The sequence below is a fragment of the Halichondria panicea genome, chromosome 11 (genome assembly GCF_963675165.1).
Source record: "Halichondria panicea chromosome 11, odHalPani1.1, whole genome shotgun sequence".
NCBI lineage: Eukaryota > Metazoa > Porifera > Demospongiae > Suberitida > Halichondriidae > Halichondria > Halichondria panicea.
Genome location: NC_087387.1, coordinates 2,633,986 through 2,653,202, shown reverse-complemented (window position 1 = coordinate 2,653,202; position 19,217 = coordinate 2,633,986). Strand labels below are relative to the sequence as shown.

Below are 19,217 nucleotides of genomic sequence, written 5' to 3'. Positions count from 1 at the left end.
ACATGTAGCACACATTATAACTGTAAAGCGGTCAAATCCCCATAATTATTACCATGACTTTGCATAGCGGTACAATTCCTCTACAAAACATCATATTAACCGTGTCCGCTCGTCTCGGAAAAAGGCAAAGCTTAATCTCACTGTTTATATACCTGTAATAAATCAAGCAACCTTCTTTATTAATCATCAATTCAGCCCCAAAAAATAATATGAACACTGAGACTTACAGCTAGTGCTAGAATCTAGAATATACTATTGACATAGTTGTCAAAAGTCAAAAGTTTATCATTATTTGATGCGTTACCAGAGTCTTTGAGTTGATGTATAACTACACTGCCATTGGTGCTCGCCACTGTGAGGGTGGATGGGTAGTGGATGTGTGGGGGAGTAATGGTTGGAGGAGACGAAATGCTGCTTGGCTGGTTGAGTGAGAGGCACACACACCTGCAAGATAGGGGTTTATAAGCAAGTTAATTGTTATAATTATACGTACACACACTGTGACAGTCATGCAGTACTTATGCTTTGATCACCATTGGTTAAGAGAAACATGATCGAGCCAAATTAACTATCATTGCCCTTATACATGCATATACATTCAAAACCCGTAATGTTTGTATAATTATACGGATATACACTTATAATGAGGATTTCATACAACACGATCGCGATTTGTGTACATTCCTACACACTGTAAGTGGGAGGGGGAACAACTGTGTATATGTACATGTAGTATTCGCTTACACTTCTTTCAGGGTGTGTTTATAGACAGGTTCAGCCTCGTTTTTCAACAGATCCCTACGAACATGATGAACCTTGTACTTACGTGATACTAAGAGTAGTACATACTCTTGCTTACAAATGCTTTTGTACACAAACAACACACGATTAAAACACAACTTTGACGTTTGCGGACCCATACTGAAACTGTTCAAGGTCGATATAGAATTGAAAGATTTTGACTACTGATAACGCTCGGGTAATTGTATTATTATGCTATAAGCAACCCTCTTGCTATACATGTTCAAATCCATTAATTCAGCTCACCAGAGGTATATGGTGGAGGTGTTGTCCTGCACCAGAAACACTCCAGGTCTATGAGTAACCCACTGGAGCTGGGAGACACGCCCACCCACACAGTACGGCCACGAGACTAGCGGATGAACTGGGGGTGCAAGAATATGGGTAGACATTGCATTTTACATGCACACGTACATGTACCAAGTTCAGTGTTTCATTTAATTAGCCCACATTTTCGTGTTAATATTGTATACATGTACGTGGCTGAACTGGCCATGGGTTAATGAAGCTTCAGAAGTGATAATATTATTATGTATACGTGTCACTGCATGTGTTTATTGTATATAATTATAGAGTACATTCGTCTGTATACGTGTACCTTTGTTTATGTGACAGAGCGAGATGGTTCCGTCAGAGTAGCCAGCTAAGAAGAGATCGGGTTGCCATGGACAGAAACTGAGAGCGAGGACATCACATGACCCACCTGAATACAGAGGTTAACAGACTGATTCAATTACAGCGCTACAGCTAATTATTGTTGAACATGCATACATATACATGTATGTATCCATCGTAAATCCATTGTTCAGAAGGAAACCATTATTAAGCCCAAGGAAAGTCAACAATGTACATGTAAATACATGTAGCCTAAACCACTCCTAATAAAAAGTAAAACCTACGAGTCATTTTTTAAAACTACTAGCACAACACTCACTTTCAGTATGTGGAACATGTGTCTTTGGAATCGGTCTTCTGCCATATCTTGCACAATGATGAATATATCCCTGGGTGTGTGTGTTATGTGCGGGTGTGCGTGTGAGCATAGATAAAAGAGAGTGATTAGTAACGAAAGTGCATGGTTCACTTAATGTTTTACACTGAAGTTTACGTAGTGGCTCTGGGACCATTCGTGTTTTACTTCTAAATGCCTCGCGCTGTGTAAAATTTTGCATTTTTTGAGGGCAGAGCAGTTAACACGAAAGGCATCAGTTATTTTATACGTTAGTACATGGAAAGCTTGTTGGTGGGTGTGGTTTCCTGCCATTGATCTGTGATAAAACCACGAACGTATCTTCTGAGGGCTCTCAAGCCAAATAGCGAATTATTACACCCGTGAAAATGTCGGTATGGCAATAGTTCGGTAAATCAACTGGCCTATACATCTAACCAAGAAGTGTACATGAAAGTGCATGACGTAATACCCACCCCTATATACCCCAATTAACTTTACCTACATTTGACAGTGTATAATAGTTATACTGTGTACTTAACTTAGGTTGTAATACATGCATGCATGTACAATAACAGTGCCATACCAACAGCGTAGCTAACAGCTTGAGGCTATACTCACCATGTCAGAGCCTACATAGAGGTGGTTGGTGTCTCCGGGCCTAAACTGGAGACAGTGGGCCGGTGTACCACTAGTCACATCCAGAGTGGAACTCTTGACCAGCTTGACCCGTCCCCGAGGGACCAGACCCAGGTCAGAGTCAGAGCCGTGTGGGTCTGGTGAAAACACCTCCACCACCACCCACAGGTGCAGACCACCAGAACTGAATGGAGAATTGTAAAGCTGACTGACATGTACGTATTCATTCTAATTTAATACTGCTTACACCCTACCGACACTGACATAACAATCTATTGGCAAGTTTTTTCTTAGTGCTTATAATACATGTATGTTATTAACCTGAGTTGTGCCCAGCTCTCGTAAGCTAATCAGATTTGTGGGAGTTTTGTTGTACATGTATTAGGTTGCTCATTCTCTATTCAGTGGATTTTGGTGTACATATAAGCCATGTGCATAATAGTTCCCAACAGTTATACATGAGTCTTTACACTTTGTGGCCGACACATCTAACGATACTAATTCATGTCTTATTAGCACTATGCGGCACAGTATACCAGTACACGCCAGTAAAAACTGTCCTACATTGAACACAGCAGTATTTCAGCTTCAGCAGCCCATAATTATACATGCATGTACCTGTCAAGAGTTGCCAGTTGGAAGGAGAGTCCAGTGGTGGAGCTGTCCTCTTGAGAGAGGAGGGTGTGAGAAGGTGCAGAGATCGGGGTGACCGAGACCACGGGAGAGTTGTGATTGTCCAGTAACGGAATACCAGCTGGAGAGAACAAAATACATGTATGAAATCGTTAGTTGTTTGTAAGCTTATGTATAGAGCTAATCTTGCTATACAATGTAACATGTACACATTAATGGTTGGTTACATGTACTTCTTTAAATTACAAAATCAGAAGTACATGTACAACGAGTGTTGCAAGCGTGCGCTTGCTAATGCCTCTTGCCATGTTTTTGCTTTCACTCAAAAGTATTAGAGTGTTATAGAAGAGGTAAATAATTTGCAATATGCTTTGATGACAAGAAAGGGGTGTCCACAATTAATAGTGCATACTGATCGTCTTAAATGGCCTGTAGCCAAACAGTGGGAACAAATCTTTGTCAAAGCAGTAGTCTGTGAGATAAGAAAGACAGAATTCAATCACAGAAAGTAGTATCTATAACAAGCAGTCTAAAAAGAGTTATCAGAAAAGGTGGTAGTCTGTGAGATAAGAAAGACAGAATTCAATCACAGAAAGTAGTATCTATAACAAGCAGTCTAAAAAGAGTTATCAGAAAAGGTTGGTTTGTGGCTTACCAGGGCCTCAACAAAGAAGAAAATTGATGCTGCCAAGATCTGGGGTTCAAAATGGATTCTCTTACAAACGTGGTATTGAGCGCACATGCGCATTACATCCAGGAATAAGGGGTGTGTCTGCAAGTTCAGTAATGGCCACTAAAATAGCTAGCTTCTTTAGCAGCTCTTTCTGACTGTTGTAGCTAACAAAAAACTAGCGCTTTAGTGCAAGGCTAACTCATAAGTTGAATAGAAAGTTTGTGCGAACAGGTGATGCTATGAAAGATTCTGAAGAGACTGCAACAGCCTTCAATGTGAGTCAAACTAGCCATAACTCGAGAAAGAAGCTTTAGTTTGCTAATCCACGAATTAAAATCCAAGAGAACGTGGCTAGAAGCCTATAGTAGCTGTTAGTTTTCGTCGCATGGCAACCGTTGAGCAGTTACAGACACACACATAGTCAGCTTTACCGTATCCCTCGTGCGGCTACGCCTCGAGGCATAACAATTGTCACACTTAATATCCAGATTAACCTGTTACGCACATTGTACATGCCTCAAATAATTGATCCGGAAGCATGCACACATACATGTACTGTGTAAATATGACCAGCATGCGATGGTGTACGTGCTTTAGATTGAACATGCAGTACAAAGACCGACATGCAGCATACACGCATTTAAATAACACAACAACTACATCTACTGCTAAGGATACACGAACCTATAATTATTATTATGCACCCTAAAAACTGAAGAATATAATTTATAGTAAAATGGTTCTCAGTGGCTCTCATATACACACATAAATAGCCCTTCCACTCACCAGTACTGAAGGTGGGAACTCTTATGACAGGGTCCTCCCCGTCTCTCCGATGCATGGCAGCTGGCTCTCTCAGGTCCCATAGCACCACTGAGCCATCACTGAGCCCCGCGAACGCCAGCGACGACTTGTGGGGACTGAAACATGTGCAGGTGGGTCGAGACTGACACACCAGAACCCTGAGAAAGGAGGGCAGAGAGACAATCGATACTTGGGGTGGCTTGTTTATAGGGTAGCAATAATTATGTTTTAAAACAAATTTGCAGGACAAAAGCGAGTACATAATAATTATGGTTACATGTACACGTATTAAGTTAACGTACATTTGTGGCCTGCTTGCCTCCCTATTGCTCCACAGTAGAACCACCCCCTCGTTGCCCAAGAGGATGTGGCCAGGGGATTCCCTTTTGTTGCCAAACAAGACTTGGTCAGTGGGGGCATAGGTGGCTAGGAAGAGGTGTGGCTGGGACGGGCTATGGCTGATACTGGTTACTGAGCAATCTGAGGAAATCAATGACATTGTAAATTACAAATACCACAATTATAAATTGTACACTACTCGTTATGCACGCGGATTGCTACGTTAGAATTTTGTTATTGCGACGCGTTAAGGTTTTGTTACATTTAACTTTCAGCTGACCGGTACGCATACACAATTCATGAGTTGATACTTTATATAAGACCCAACGAAATACGAAAAAAGTTTCTAATCCAACCATGTATTTGCCAATTAAAAATGTAGTTGCTAGGCAACATACATGTACATATACCTGACAAGTAGGAAGGTGACTGTATGGTAAGAGAGCTGGAGCAGAATGGGAACTGGGACTGGGTTGATTGGAATGAGGACCCTCCAGTATAGAGCAGATTCTCCTCAAGCAAAACACTGCACACCTGGGTAGGCACAGGATCGACATACTTACATTGTACAGTGTGATATACATGTACGTTTGCTAGTAAATTATACAGTTAACAGAATAAATTGTTACATTTCAGTGTTGTGCCACGTAAGCTACATTATAGCATGTACATTAAAATAATGTACACATGTATGTGCATGCAACAGTTCTCAACATTACAGCATTGGAAAGTCACTGATGATGACTTACGTATCTCTATCAAGGCTTGGTGTGTTCTATTGTGTGTATAGAGCATAGATACAGTACATGTATGCAACTACCGGTACATGTATGCTAAATACAAACCTGTCCTGCCCTGCTGAGGAACGAGGTCAGTCTGATAGCACTCTCTCCACGCACCCCAGCCTCCAACACACCATCATCACTGCTCAGGGAAGGTCCTGCAAAAAAACACAATTTGAACACGAGCAGATCAGATAGACGTGTACATGTTCATTTTACACAGTTAATGTAAATTTTAATTTGCCAGTGAACTTGGAGCCTTACATAATTACAGTACTTTACATGAGGGTAGGAAGGACAAACATAGATTGATTAGTAAGTTCTTGTGTAGCCCAGTTGCCTTCCATTGCCTGATCCTACTGGTTTCATGTTGTATATAGGCATTCTCTACAAACAATCTTCCGCACATACACATTATGAGCTATCCTCCTACCCAGGCCTCTATATTGATACTATAATTATGAGCAAAAGTCGGCATACATAGAGTGAGGCATATACTGAACTAACCTCCATATCCCCTGAGGTCTTCTGGTGGGCATTGTGTCCATCGCTCCTCTATAATCACTCCCTCTGTCTGGACCTCACTCTCCACATTGTCTTCACCAGTCTGCATTGAGGCCTGAGGGGAGGGGAGAATGGGATGTGTGTGAGCATTGGCATACATGGAAAATAATTATCGACCATTACCACGAGCACTCTATAATGAAGATTTCAATCTGTATACATGTATCCTAGGCAAGTACACTTGTAAAAAGAAAGAGAATGTTGACCTAGGTGTAGTATAATTATTATAATTATATGTACCAATGTTGTGCTGATGATTTTCAGCACTTAGTACCATAAGGTTCTACTGTTTCAGAGCACCAATCAACAGGCTCTAGTGATACATGTAATGTACTTGCCCACCTGTCTGGCGTCATCAGCTCCAAACTTCTTCACGTAGACCTCATACTCAGAGAGAGGTGGGAGGTCAAACATGTCATAGGCTGTAATGTCTAGTTCTATCAACGACAGGAGCTCCTGCAAATACACAAAGGCTCGATGGATTGCGAAACAAAAGTCAGACACAGTCGTCAGTGGAGATTGTACGTGACACATGTTCTCGTTATGTACAATATGCAATATTAGGATTAACATAGCACGCAACATTCACAATCACACAGCATCGAGATATTAATTGGGTTTGGATAGTAGGTACTCAAATAGTGCAGGTTCAGTATACTCCAAAGAGTGCACTGTATCAAGAGTAGTGCTTTGACTTTACTCACCTGCCCCCTCTTCCTGGTCTTCTTCGACACCTCCTGATTGACCTCTCTCGTCTGAGCATACGAAAAATCCACAAACTTGTGACTAGGGGAAGCTCGTACACCACGCCCACTAATAACCCTGTCACTACGTGACTGTGGTCGAGGCTGCGATGAAGAGTCCTCCACCATTTGATTTTCTGCATCCATTGCTTGCATTATTTCTACAAGGTCCATGGCCTTCATCACAACGGCTTTAGAATCGGTAGATGACATGCCCACATTAGCATTGGTGGGTGTGGCAGGTACCTCCCCATTGTCCTCGGAAAGTGAGCTAGGATTGTTGTCATCATCATCATCATCATCAAAGCCGTCATCATCAAAGTCCTCCTCAGCCACCTCATCAAAGTCATCATCGTAGTCAGGCTGCAGAAAGTGGGAGCGAATAAATCCCACCTCGTATTAATTATAATTACCCTAATAGGAAAATTAATAGCCACTATTTTGGCTTTACACTGTAGCCAATTTAATCTCACACTCAGTAAACGATATGATATCAAAATCCTAAGTTATGATGCGACATCCATTAGTCAACACTTCAGCCTTCCGTTAGGAGGGAAGGTCGGGTTGCAAACTTATCTTGGATTGTTCTGCCACCACTATAGAGGCGCCGTATCAGATTGCAGCATTTTTCACGTGGTTGGTTATACTTCCAAAACAAGTCCCAGATAAGCTTGCAATACATCCCGTCCTAACAGAAGGTCGGGCCATGCCCAATTTGCTGAACCCTCATGGTTGTTTCGGGGCACCCCATTAGCAACAAGCAAGGTTCGCATTATTACATACATGTGTGTTTGATGCTCGCTACGGTAGACTCCAATAATGAGCTACATGTACATTGTACACATTATACTCACTTCGAACTCCTCGTCATACTGATAGTCCTCATTCCCCAGGTCTTCCAGCACTTCCAGCATGGGCTGGGGGCTGCCCCTCTCATTAGCACTACTTTCTTTTTGCTTTTCTGTTGCTGAAAGTAATAATAAAAGTGTGTATGTATAAGATGGACATAGTAAATAATTATGTATAATAATTAATATGTATTAAGCATAATAATTAATTAATTACAAAGGCTTTCGAAATCGTCATAGTCAAGGGAAAACATTTGTATGTTTTACGTCATACATGGTAGTGGAGCACGGTCCTTTTGCTTGAGCTCCTCTTTATTTACTGCAATACTTGTCTTCTTTTCATCCCTAGACCTTTCAGGCTTAGGATTATCGCTACGTCTTTTCTCAGTTGTCTTTGACCCACTATGCTTCTCTCTGCTGCTCTTAGAGTCACTTTGATGGCCTCTATCTTTCTCAGAAATGCGCCTGGAACTTGACTCTTTCAGTGTTGATCTTCCCTGTAATTTGGGGTCTTTTTTTTCACCATGCTTGAGATCCTTTGTTCGTCGTTTGTCACCTTCGTGTTTCCCTGTACTTTGACCTCCAGAAGGTTTTGTCTCTCGTCTACCACTAGTCTCAGTGCTAGGTTTGGCCTCACTAGAGTTTGTTTTCTTAAGGTCTGATTTGCCCGTATGTCTAGTGGTCTTAGTCAGGTCCTTTGACGAGGTACCACCTGCTTTAGCTCTAGGGTTCCCCTTCTGTGAGCTGCAAGAAGAGCTTAATAATTATCATATGAGAATGATTACATGGGCCTACATAATTATGTACACAGTAGTTAACTAGAACCCTTGCTCTACAACTGACAAGACCCCATTTCCCTAAAAGACACCCCCTTCTAATAAGGCGCCACCTGGAGATTTCTCCTATAAATCACCACATAATGCTATTTCTTGTTTTGCATACACTAGCCTCGAACGTATTAAAAAGCGGCCCCTTAGAAGTACGGTAAGCAACAAGCATACCCCTGGGGCCTTGTCATGATTCAGGACACACCTTCCCAAAATCTAAAACCACCCACCCTCTAATATGCAACTTTGTTGATATGAATTTTTATCATGACCATTTCATTGGACAGAAACTGGGTTCTCCATTTTGTTCCACTATTTAAAGCTACTAAAGTTAGTAGGCCTACATCTAGATCTAAGTACATATTGACAAGTTAGTTATTGGACTCACCCATAGGGATCTGTAGATGTTAGTTTCTTTTTAGCTGCATCCTTTCCCCCTCCAATGTACCTGGCTAGCTCCTGCTCTCCCCAAGTATCATTTTTACTCTTCTCTTTCTGCAGTAGAGAGCACATGAACCACGGCTTTATCAGCTACAAAACAGACAGGCTCTGAGACAAACCTACCTATACCAAACCCACCTTCCTTCCAGAGGACATTTTGATAACTTCCAGCCAGCCGGTTACTCTGAGCAACTAGATGCCCAGGCCCAAACAAAAACAGATTGAGATTAGGAAATAATCGACCTTCTTAGACCTGAAAAAGAGTCTAGGCAGATTTGCGGGTCGTCATCACTTTTTGCCATGCTTTTGCACCGTGAGTCTGTTACCATTACCATGCTACGAGCTCTGCCGTGTCTCAACTATTATTCTCACCAGCTCTACACGCTCTCTACCTGCTGCTCTACCGGCTCATCCCCAACTCCCTCAACTCAACAGCAAGTGACTGATTATAAAAGGTGTCAGTTAATTATTTTGATGTCTACAGAGCTAGAGTGCATGGTTGGTTTTGATTGACCAAGTTGATCTGCAGCTTATCGAAAACAAAAAAGAGGGGATGAAAGTGGATTATAGAGTGCCAAAATTGTCGGTCTTGAAAGGCTTTCTCTTGGTCATGTCCCCACATCCAGGCTGTTCGTTTGCTAAGTAGCAATCAAAGTGGTTGGGAAATTTCTGCTACAATGTAGTTTGCTTGAAACCTTTCCTATTTGATTTGCCATCCCCATGAAGCGTCGTAGCTCAGATACATTGGTGGTGGGGGGTACCATATTCCGAATAGCTGATGTTTTGTCTGGGTCTGCTCGAATCCCACCAGCATCTATCACATGACCGAGGAATTTCAATTTGCTCTTCTCAAACTCGCATTTGCTTACGTTGAGTGTGACTCTTATCTGTGTTGGGAGCTATTCTGCTAAGGACTTTTCTATGTCAGCAGCTCCATCTGAGCTTAGCTTTTCTAACACATTTCATTGTGTTGCTCATCATTGAGGCTAACTTCTAAATCCGCACATTTACGAGCCAGTTTTTTTTATCTCTATTTGCATATTTCTTTCGTTTCATACTCTGCGGTGACATTGCGAAGATAGTTTTCCTTATCCTCAATAGATACAGTGCATCCATGCCGTCTGGAGAGTAGACAAAATAATGTGTGAGTATAATTATAGTTGTACATGTATCTCAAGATTGGAACATTTGTGCTGATACCATTACAACATTATTCTATTGTGGGAAATCCATTTAGGTGGAAACGGGAGTGATCGTAAAAAAAATGTGTGTAACATCAATATCTCCGTATTTCTAGACAAATTTTTCAGTTAGAAAATTTATTCAAGCTTACTCCGTGTAATTTTAGCCGTAAGATCTCTCCAATCTCTCCCTAACTGAAACAGCACTACAATTTTGAGCACTGCGGAGGATGTGTAGATATATGCAAGCAACATCGAACCAACTATTTATATAGATGTTGTGACAAAGTTCCAAACCTTAGCCGGAAACCGTTAGCCTATATTCTCTAGAGCCCTAACCGATTACCCACTATAATATAATCTCAATCGTTTTCATATCTTTTTCGAGGATACTTGCATTGGCCAACAAGTGCCAAAGTAGGCAGTTCTTGGAATCTACTCGGCTTATTGGGTGGCTTGTCCTCCTAACATTTTTGGGAATGATAACGAATTACTTCATTGTATATGTCTCGATATGTAATCCTGGGTAAAACGTATAGTCGCTTTCTGTAGGCACTTGTCATCACTGGAAACCCAATCCTTATAATTTCTCCTTGCTGTACATATACCAACTTGAAAGTTATACTTGACAAGTATTTTGACTCGACTTACATCTCCAATTGCCTTATAATTTCTCCTTGCTGTACATATACCAACTTGAAAGTTATACTTGACAAGTATTTTGACTCGACTTACATCTCCAATTGGAGAGTGCTATAGTAGTACAGTTTTTTTACCGGAGGAGCAAAGACTGCTGCATCACCATGTTTGTGTGTTTGTGTGAAGAAGAAAATACAAGCGACTCGGAGTATAATTTTCTTCTAGACAAAGAAAGTTAACATTTGCCTCATGTTTGCTGCAATCTGATTGGTTAGAGGAAGTGTTCTATCCATGCAACTTAGAAAATCATGTATACTTTTACCAAGGGCGTATAAAAGAAGAGAGGGCATGCAACTCCACTATCAGTATACATAGCTAGCAGAGTTCAAACGTGGGCGGAGGAATGTGTGCATTTGCATGAAGTGCTAAAAATAGAAATTTCATTTCATGCACAGTCATGCACATTCATCCGCCCACGTTTGAACTCTGCTCATATAGGAGTTGCATGCCCTCTCTTCTTTTATACGCCCTTGCTTTTACTTAATTAGACAATCATGCACTTCACTTAGACAATCATGTATAAAAAAAATTAGACAAATCTGATTGGATAGAGACTCACAGTTGCTATGATTTAACACTGTTTAGGAAGTTTCATGATGATTAGAAGCCCTCAGAGCTAATAGAACCCTCACTACGCTCGGGATACTACAACCAGCCCTTTGGGCTTCTAAATCGTAGAAACTTCCTAAACAGCGTCTAGCTATTGATACGTACGTATAGCTATAAACTGCACCAATACGTGAGTAGCGTCAATAGAGCATCATGCAGCTCATGTGCATGTCACCTTACTTTCCACAGTGTGTACAGTGTACTTAGTAAGTTCGATACTTTTATAACTCTTGATAATTATAACTCTACAAATAGAACTACTAATCCTAAGCCCATATTAAGTGTTCTGTCTGGCTGGAACAGTTTTCTACTACTATAAGCACACTTCTAAAGTTCAGCAATACAACTATATAGAACTACAATGTTTGGCTAGAAGAGTAGTTTTTTCAAGCATAAACAGTTATTTCTTGAACCTGCATACACCATCCACCCAAGTTTCAAGGACGGGTATGTCACGCATACCAACCGGGTTAAGCTTGCCTCGAGTTATCGGGTCTTCAGCGAGAATTACGTAGTCAGCCAGCTTTCCTTCTTCTAGTGATCCCACAAACTCATCAACTTGGCACTGCCATGCTCCATTGTTGGTGGCGACCTTGAGGGCCTGCTCGGGTGTAACTCTTTCACTTACATTCAAAACATTTTTTTCGGGATCTTCTTCCATGATCCTCGTGATAGCCTGCTCCATCATTCGAAGTGGACCCATGGGAGATACAGTGCAGTCACTGTGGAAAGAAATTTTCATCCCCTTCTGCAGAGCAGATTGGCAGACTCCAAGAATGTTGGATTTCTCCTCAAAAATGGCATTTTTAAATGTGTAGCCCCAATATCCAATGTGACCGACCAAAAAGCTAGGAGAGATTCCAAGATCACTCATGCGCTCCAATGTTTCTTTGTCGACAAGAGAACAATGCTCAATGCGATGCCTTTTCGGTATCCCACTTTCTCCTTTGAGAGCGATCTTGAAGGCATCCAGAGTGAGTTTGATGGCCATGTCACCATTGGCGTGGCACATAATAGGCCAACCCTTGTCCACAATCGTCTGAACCATTTTTGTGAACTCAGAGTCAGGAGTCATTTCTTTTGGCTGAGAAAATGGAGGGAAATTAAAGGCTCCCACATTGCCTGCAGGCTCACAGCGGTATGTATCTGATTGATACCCTGTTAATCCTTGGTTCGAGCCATCGGAGACCAGTTTAACACACCCTGCATAGTTGTTTTTGAATATTTTAGTCAGAGGCTTGTACTCCGGAAGATTCTCTGCAGCAGCAAGCGATTCAATCATAGTTGCGTAGCCAACCCTAATTTTATTAGGGTGAACTTTCAGGTATTGATCAACTGCTTTGATAGTGTCGTCTGAAGCGGTGGCATCGTAGATCAATGTAGCTCCTCGTGATAGAGCAGTGTCAACAAAGAATCCAGGTGTTCGAAAATGCTCGCAATCTCAAATTGGAATGTCGGAATAGCCTTCACAGCAAGCAGCATTTCTTCAAATTCTTGCATCCCCCCAGCTGCATTGACGTGCTCGCGATACTCAGCAAAGGTAGGGTAAGATTGCTTGATGTCGGGGTTGGCATCGTATATCAGCTGTATGGCTGGAGTGTTGACGTAACCAGTGTGGCCAGAAGCAGAGATCACATAGACGGGAGTACTTGGTTCCAAGCAATCGATAGTGTCTGCTTCAAAGGTGATCAGCTTGTTCAAGCCGCTTGGACGAACAGTTGACAAGTTGAATGGCATAAGAGATGGATCTAGACCAGTACCCAGAATCCAGGCTCCTTTTTTCAGGTCACCACTGGAATCAAGAGCAGATTTTGCACTTGCAAGGGCTTGCTTCAACCAGTCAGTATTGTAGGGTGCTCGCATGTCTTGTCCATCATACGGACCAAAGTCGCTCCAAGCCATAGTGATTGCTGAGGGAACGAAGTGAACATGCGGTTCGATCAATCCAGGTAAGAGCGTCTGTCCATCTGACAGCTTGACAGTAGCGTACTTGATTTTCAAGCTATCCATCTTAGATTTCACACGATTGAGCGAGCCAACAGAGTGAACCTTCCCATCATGAAAACCGATGGCATCAACCTTTGCCACGCTTCCTGCAACAATTGGACGAATTGTTCCACCAGTGTACATCACTGTGTCCGATCGAGACGAGGCCACCAGCTTTGGGCTGGTCTTGTCATACTTAAAGGACTTGATGAATTTATACATTCCGCACGCCATGTTTTCGTCTTGCTGTGAAAGGTTTTGTGTTAGAAACTCCTTCAGTGAAACTTAGTTGCAAAAGGCCCCTTAAATACACAGTTGTTGGCCACAACGAAGAATACTTAGGTGTGTTTTTCTCTAAATTGTGATGTACATCAGCGACTTTACACTCTTAAGAATGCAATTTTTGACCACACTAATTGTATACTAATGGATACATCAAAGAGACAGCAGTCATGGCGACTAATGGAGAATATTCACAAGTCATTAATTTTACAACAATGACTATGTGTAGAATGAGTTATTGTATCCATGACAACATTAGGGGGAGGCAGCTCTTACATGCCAGTGACTATAGCACTTTGAGTGAATTAATGTACATCAAAGAGTGTAGCTCATGGTAACCATAATCGTTCAGTTTATGTTACACACAGAGCACTTTGTAATACTATACATACCAGTTCATGACAACTAACACTTTTTTTATAAATATGAGCATATAGAGTTAAGAATGCAATTTTTGACCACACTAATTGTATATTAATGGATACATCAAAGAGACAGCAATCATGGCGACTAATGGAGAATATTCACAAGTCATTAGTTTTACAGCAATGACTATGTGTAGAATGGTTTAATGAGTTATTGTATCCATGACAACATTAGGGGGAGGCAGCTCTTATATGCCAGTGACTATAGCACTTTGAGTGAATTAAAGAGTGTAGCTCATGGTAACCATAATCGTTCAGTTTATGTTACACACAGAGCACTTTGTAATACTACATACCATTGCATCACAGTTCATGGCAACTAACACTTTTTTATAATTATGAGCATATAGAGTTATTGTAGTCTTGACAACGTTAGGGGGAGAGCTCTTACATCTTATACCTGGTTTACTGCAGTACTTTAATATACCTAACAATTATGCACTTACACTGTCTGAATTAAGCTGAGTACGAATGTCTTTGTAGGCATGACAACATTAGGGGAACCTTGAATTGTACACCACTTTTGTATAATTATAGGTATTATGTTATAATTATGGTTGCTATTATAGACGGGTAGTAATTATTTTAAGATTTTTCTCTGTTTTTATGGTACTAATTTTGACAGATTTGTAGAAAATTCATTAGCACAAGTTGTGAAACGATGCACAACTAAAACGATGTACAGCTATGAGTTTTAGGGTTGAATGTAAAGTTTTGGACAATGAAAAAAGGGCTGTATAGCTAGTTTGTTATCCCTTTACCGATCAAAATTTTGTAAATTGTACAACAACAAAGGAGCGTGCTTTCAATTTGTCAATGTTGATATTGGATTCTGTCGTAGATTGGATATAGTGTCATGAATGCGATTATCCTTTAACGTTTTCAGGGTTTAGACCAGCTACACAGCATGTAGGACTGAGTAGTATGAAGTAGTCTTTCTGGACTATCTTAGTAGCCATAGAATATTTTCAAAGACGAAGCAGCAAGCCATTTGTGTATATACACAAGCACTATAGGTGTGTGCACACAAGATCAACTTTCATGAGATCAACTTTCATGAGATCAACTCCCACGAGATCAATTCTTACCAGAGCAACTTTGCATGAGGTCAATTGTTAGTAGATCAACTCTCATAGAATCAACTTTTCATAGGATCAACTTCATGTGATCAACTCAGTTTTACAAAAAACCGCTACACTTCCAAATTTTACAATTAAGATGCTTGCTGGCTGGTAAAATAAATATACTCTTCAGAGTCATGCCTCATGTGTTGAAGCAGTCAAACAGTGTTTGTATGGATTCTTCTCTTTTATTTTGCGTCTCTATGGCCGAGATGTAGCTACAAACATGCATGTATAGCTCTGAATCTTTGTTTTGGCTGGATGTACTCAATCCATATTAATCGGATGCCTGTTAGTTGAATTTTTGCAGCTGCCATTATACTGTTCGGTACTACAGGCTGTACAGCTGAATGGGTAAGAATTTGAAACAGCACCTTTAAAGTGTGGGCCATTGACTTGAGTGGGTGTTGGTTATTAGAGGGCCTATAGGATTACATACCATATATAGAAGTCTAGTAGTTTAACAGGTTGATCAGTTCAGTGGCGCTTATCACGATAGAACGCAGTAACATCATCCTAGCTCTAAGCTATTATTTTCACCACCTCACTGAAATTTGAGTGTGACATACCCTATTATAACAAACACCTTCGGATACAGAGGCAGCCTTTGTGTTGAGGGGTTGCTTTTGTACTAACGATGACTTTTTTCATTATTAAATACCATTGTTGGTTCTGGGCTGATGTGATTGAAAGTGAATGTTTCCATTGGTCCAGGTTGTACTACATGTAAGTGCACAAAATAGTCCACTAGCTCGTCAATGTTTGTTGGATGGCAAGCCAGGCTGTTAACAAATGTCAGTGGACAAAATGCCACAGATACCATAAAATGTACGTCTTATTTTCGTGTAGATATACCTCTCGAAGTCTTTCCTATAGCTCTTCAACTGTTCCTGGAATTCTTGATGATTGAGCCATTGTGAATGAGCTAGCGTGCATTGTGCTAAATCTATAGGGGCTTATTACTAAATACCTGCCAATCTTTGGCATGGGCGCACATGCACAATAGTAATTAGCTAAAAAAGTGAGGCCAACACCTTTAAAAAGTTAATTTCTGGATAACAAGATTAGAGTTGATTTGAGTTGATTTCAGGAGTTGAGTTGATCCTATGAAAAGTTGATTCTGTGAGAGTTGATCTATTGACAGTTGACCTCATGCAAAGTTGCTCTGGTAAGAATTGATCTCGTGGGAGTTGATCTCATGAAAGTTGATCTCGTGTGAGGCAATCGCACTATATACACAAGTCGTTGACACATGCTCAACAATAGTCAATGTGCTTGCTACATACACTTCGAATTCCATCGAGGCAGCAGCAAGCTAAGGCATAAAATCGACTGGTTACAATGTGCACAATCATGCATTGAATTGAATTTTGAACTCAAAAGAGAGAAAGGGTTGTACAGAAGGCACATATGGCCTATAATTGTACTCCCCAACAGATGAGACAAAGAATGCATAAAGATTATTTATTATGGGCCATGCATGAGTGGTAAATTATAATCTGCCCATGCATGCACTTTAGTATTTATAATTATGAAGGCACATGAACACGTGGGTGCACATGCATGCAGTGTCACCTATAAATATACAACAGGAATAGTATACTAGAAATTTATTATGATATCCATAAAGTAATTAAGTCAAGATCGATTTATTATTACAGTTTCTCACATACAAATTATACAAGTGAGCATGCATGCATGGCCATTTCCTATCAACAATATAGTATGTGGCACAAAGTACTCCAAGCAGGACAATTAATATGTGTTTGAGCATTTATTTATCGCATTACTGTACCAATCACCTTCACTGCCGTTTCTCTACTGGCAAAATATGCACCATGCAAAATCTACAGATGTAGCGCTGCCACTCAAGTACAGATTTCCAACCAGATCTCCTAAACGATCAAAGTCACTAAATCTTAGATAATTTGAGTAGTGAATGAATGATCCTCTGAATAGCGGATCAGATAACCAATCTCCTATAGCTGAATTCACAACACTAACATTGGCAGTAGGATAGATTGTACTCAGAATTTGCTCAATTTCGGAAATAGTGACAGCTTGGCAGATGTTTGCGTTGTGCTGTACTAATGATTGCCTCTCGCCATGTTTTGTTTCACTTAAAAAGTATTAGGTACCAGAGTTATAGAAGACGTACGTATTACTCTCAGTCTGCTTTGTATAATTGGTTGTTTGCAATTGTTGACAATGAACCCAGCACACAGTCCTTATAGAAGAGGAGCTTAAATGGCTGATGGCTTGATGAATGATAGTATACTTGATGAATGATAGTACAGCATGAAGCATGTACTAGATCAAGAGTTCATTTGACTAGATCTACAAGGTAGTAAGTATTTTGCATTTCCTGTCAATAAGGGGAGGGGTACGGGATGGATCTGCAATTAGTTTGCAAATCCACAAATCAAAAATCCAAGAGAAGGTGTGTAGTCCCACTAAAACAAAACAACCGAAAAAAATGGGCTAGATCTAGGTTAGGGTTGGCTTAGGGTAATAGTGTTAGGGACAGAGTTAGGTGCCACGCTAATTATTGACTATATACTGTTTCGTTTTAGTGGGATAACAAAAGATATATATAGAAGCTTTGTTTTTTTAGGCCCCAAGTGAGAGAATGCATGACATGTACAGTAATGAAAGTGACAAAACCCAAGGGTACACGTATACGGTAGATTCATTGTAAATGGATTTTACTGTCCATTCATTTACAAGATGGGATTCTGCTGAGATCAGGTCAATCTCAACGGGTGTCCTTGCTGCATGCATGTCCCACTGACGATCTTGCACCTCTGATAGCTGGGATGGCCAAGCGTAAGAGGGACTCGGCGGAACCTTAGCCAGCACAGGGTGTTGTTGTAAGTGAGGTCCCATTTATGGGCGAGCATAGTGAGCTCAGGCGTTTGTAGAAAAGTGTTGCCATGCCTGATAAGACTCTATAGTGGTGAAAGTAGACTGCTCAACTTCCTGAAATCTTTGCTGGTATGCCCAGTTCTTCTAGTTCATGCCTTAATTCTGTATGTTGCTGCCTGTGGCTGGTTTCTGCTGGCTTCTATATAATAATTATAGTGTATATGCAGTATTAGTTTTGCCATGGTTGAGATGGTATAAAGTACATGCATGCTAGATATATAAGTGAACATGATCAACATGAGAATGATCTCTCTTGTAAAGTTGTTATGATATCAACTGCATTCCGAAAGGCAAACCAAGTATAAGATATAAGAGCTAGCTCTATGACCCAGAGTGTTATCCATTAGTTTCCCTGACTGTGATATTATAAAGTGCTCTGTGTATAAGCAAGGGCGTATACAGAGACGCCCTTGGTATAAGTGAAAGATTATGGTCACCATGAGCTACATTAATTTTTTTGATAGTGCAATATTACCTTGTTCTTTAATCCATGCAATAAGTACATTCTCAAATTAATGATGCTAACCATTGGGATGCATCTGCTAATGTTGTCCTGGATACAACCTCATCCTACGCATATCTGTAAAACACTGAACTTGTGAATATTCCCATGACTGCATGTGATGGTTTAAATGAGCCATAAACACTCTTAGTATTAGTGCATGTGATCAAAAATAAAGCCGCTGATGTACATTGCAATTCGTATACATGTATATAATTATAGGTAAACCCTCCAAAATTATTATGGCACACAGCTGCATGTGTATTTAAGGCGCTCTTTGCAGCTAAGTTTCAAAGAGTTTTTTACAAAAATGGCGTGCGGAATGTACAAATTCATCAACTGATAAGACCATCCCAAAGTCGGTGGCCTCTTCTCGATCAGACACAGTGATGTACATGCACTGACTGACTGGTGGAACAGTTCATTCAATTGTTGCAGGAAGCG

At 40.7% G+C, this 19,217-nt stretch overlaps 3 protein-coding genes across 3 annotated transcripts; all 3 read right to left on the bottom strand.

Moving 5' to 3' along the window:
• Window positions 1-172: 172 nt before the first annotated feature.
• Window positions 173-9,513, bottom strand: LOC135344388 (cytoplasmic dynein 2 intermediate chain 1-like). The gene is made up of 18 exons (XM_064541591.1): window positions 9,182-9,513; window positions 8,991-9,097; window positions 8,050-8,519; window positions 7,782-7,894; window positions 6,889-7,290; window positions 6,527-6,640; window positions 6,128-6,239; window positions 5,684-5,778; window positions 5,249-5,372; window positions 4,802-4,979; window positions 4,482-4,657; window positions 3,008-3,143; window positions 2,372-2,573; window positions 1,736-1,805; window positions 1,400-1,504; window positions 1,048-1,165; window positions 745-798; window positions 173-444 (listed from the first exon to the last, which is right to left on the bottom strand). The coding sequence occupies exons 1-18, from the start codon at window positions 9,197-9,199 to the stop codon at window positions 243-245; spliced, it is 2,796 nt and encodes a 931-aa protein (XP_064397661.1). The 5' UTR covers window positions 9,200-9,513; the 3' UTR covers window positions 173-242.
• Window positions 9,514-11,739: 2,226 nt separating this feature from the next.
• On the bottom strand, window positions 11,740-12,814 carry LOC135344389 (uncharacterized). Its single transcript, XM_064541592.1, has one exon. The coding sequence runs from the start codon at window positions 12,812-12,814 to the stop codon at window positions 11,933-11,935; it is 882 nt and encodes a 293-aa protein (XP_064397662.1). The 3' UTR covers window positions 11,740-11,932.
• Window positions 11,740-13,752, bottom strand: LOC135344390 (uncharacterized). The gene has a single exon (XM_064541593.1). It carries the CDS (start codon window positions 13,750-13,752, stop codon window positions 12,907-12,909), a length of 846 nt encoding a protein of 281 aa, XP_064397663.1. The 3' UTR covers window positions 11,740-12,906.
• Between the last annotated feature and the right edge of the window lie 5,465 nt (window positions 13,753-19,217).

Excerpts from the sequence above, each read along its gene's own strand:
- LOC135344389 (XM_064541592.1), bottom strand. The coding sequence starts at position 12,814 with ATGATTGAATCGCTTGCTGCTGCAGAGAATCTTCCGGAGTACAAGCCT.
- LOC135344390 (XM_064541593.1), bottom strand. The coding sequence starts at position 13,752 with ATGGCGTGCGGAATGTATAAATTCATCAAGTCCTTTAAGTATGACAAG.
- LOC135344388 (XM_064541591.1), bottom strand. Across the intron at positions 6,240-6,526 it reads GAGCTGATGACGCCAGACAG|GCCTCAATGCAGACTGGTGA; the intron begins GTGGGCAAGTAC and ends CCCTCCCCTCAG. Across the intron at positions 5,373-5,683 it reads TCCTCAGCAGGGCAGGACAG|GTGTGCAGTGTTTTGCTTGA; the intron begins GTTTGTATTTAG and ends GTGCCTACCCAG.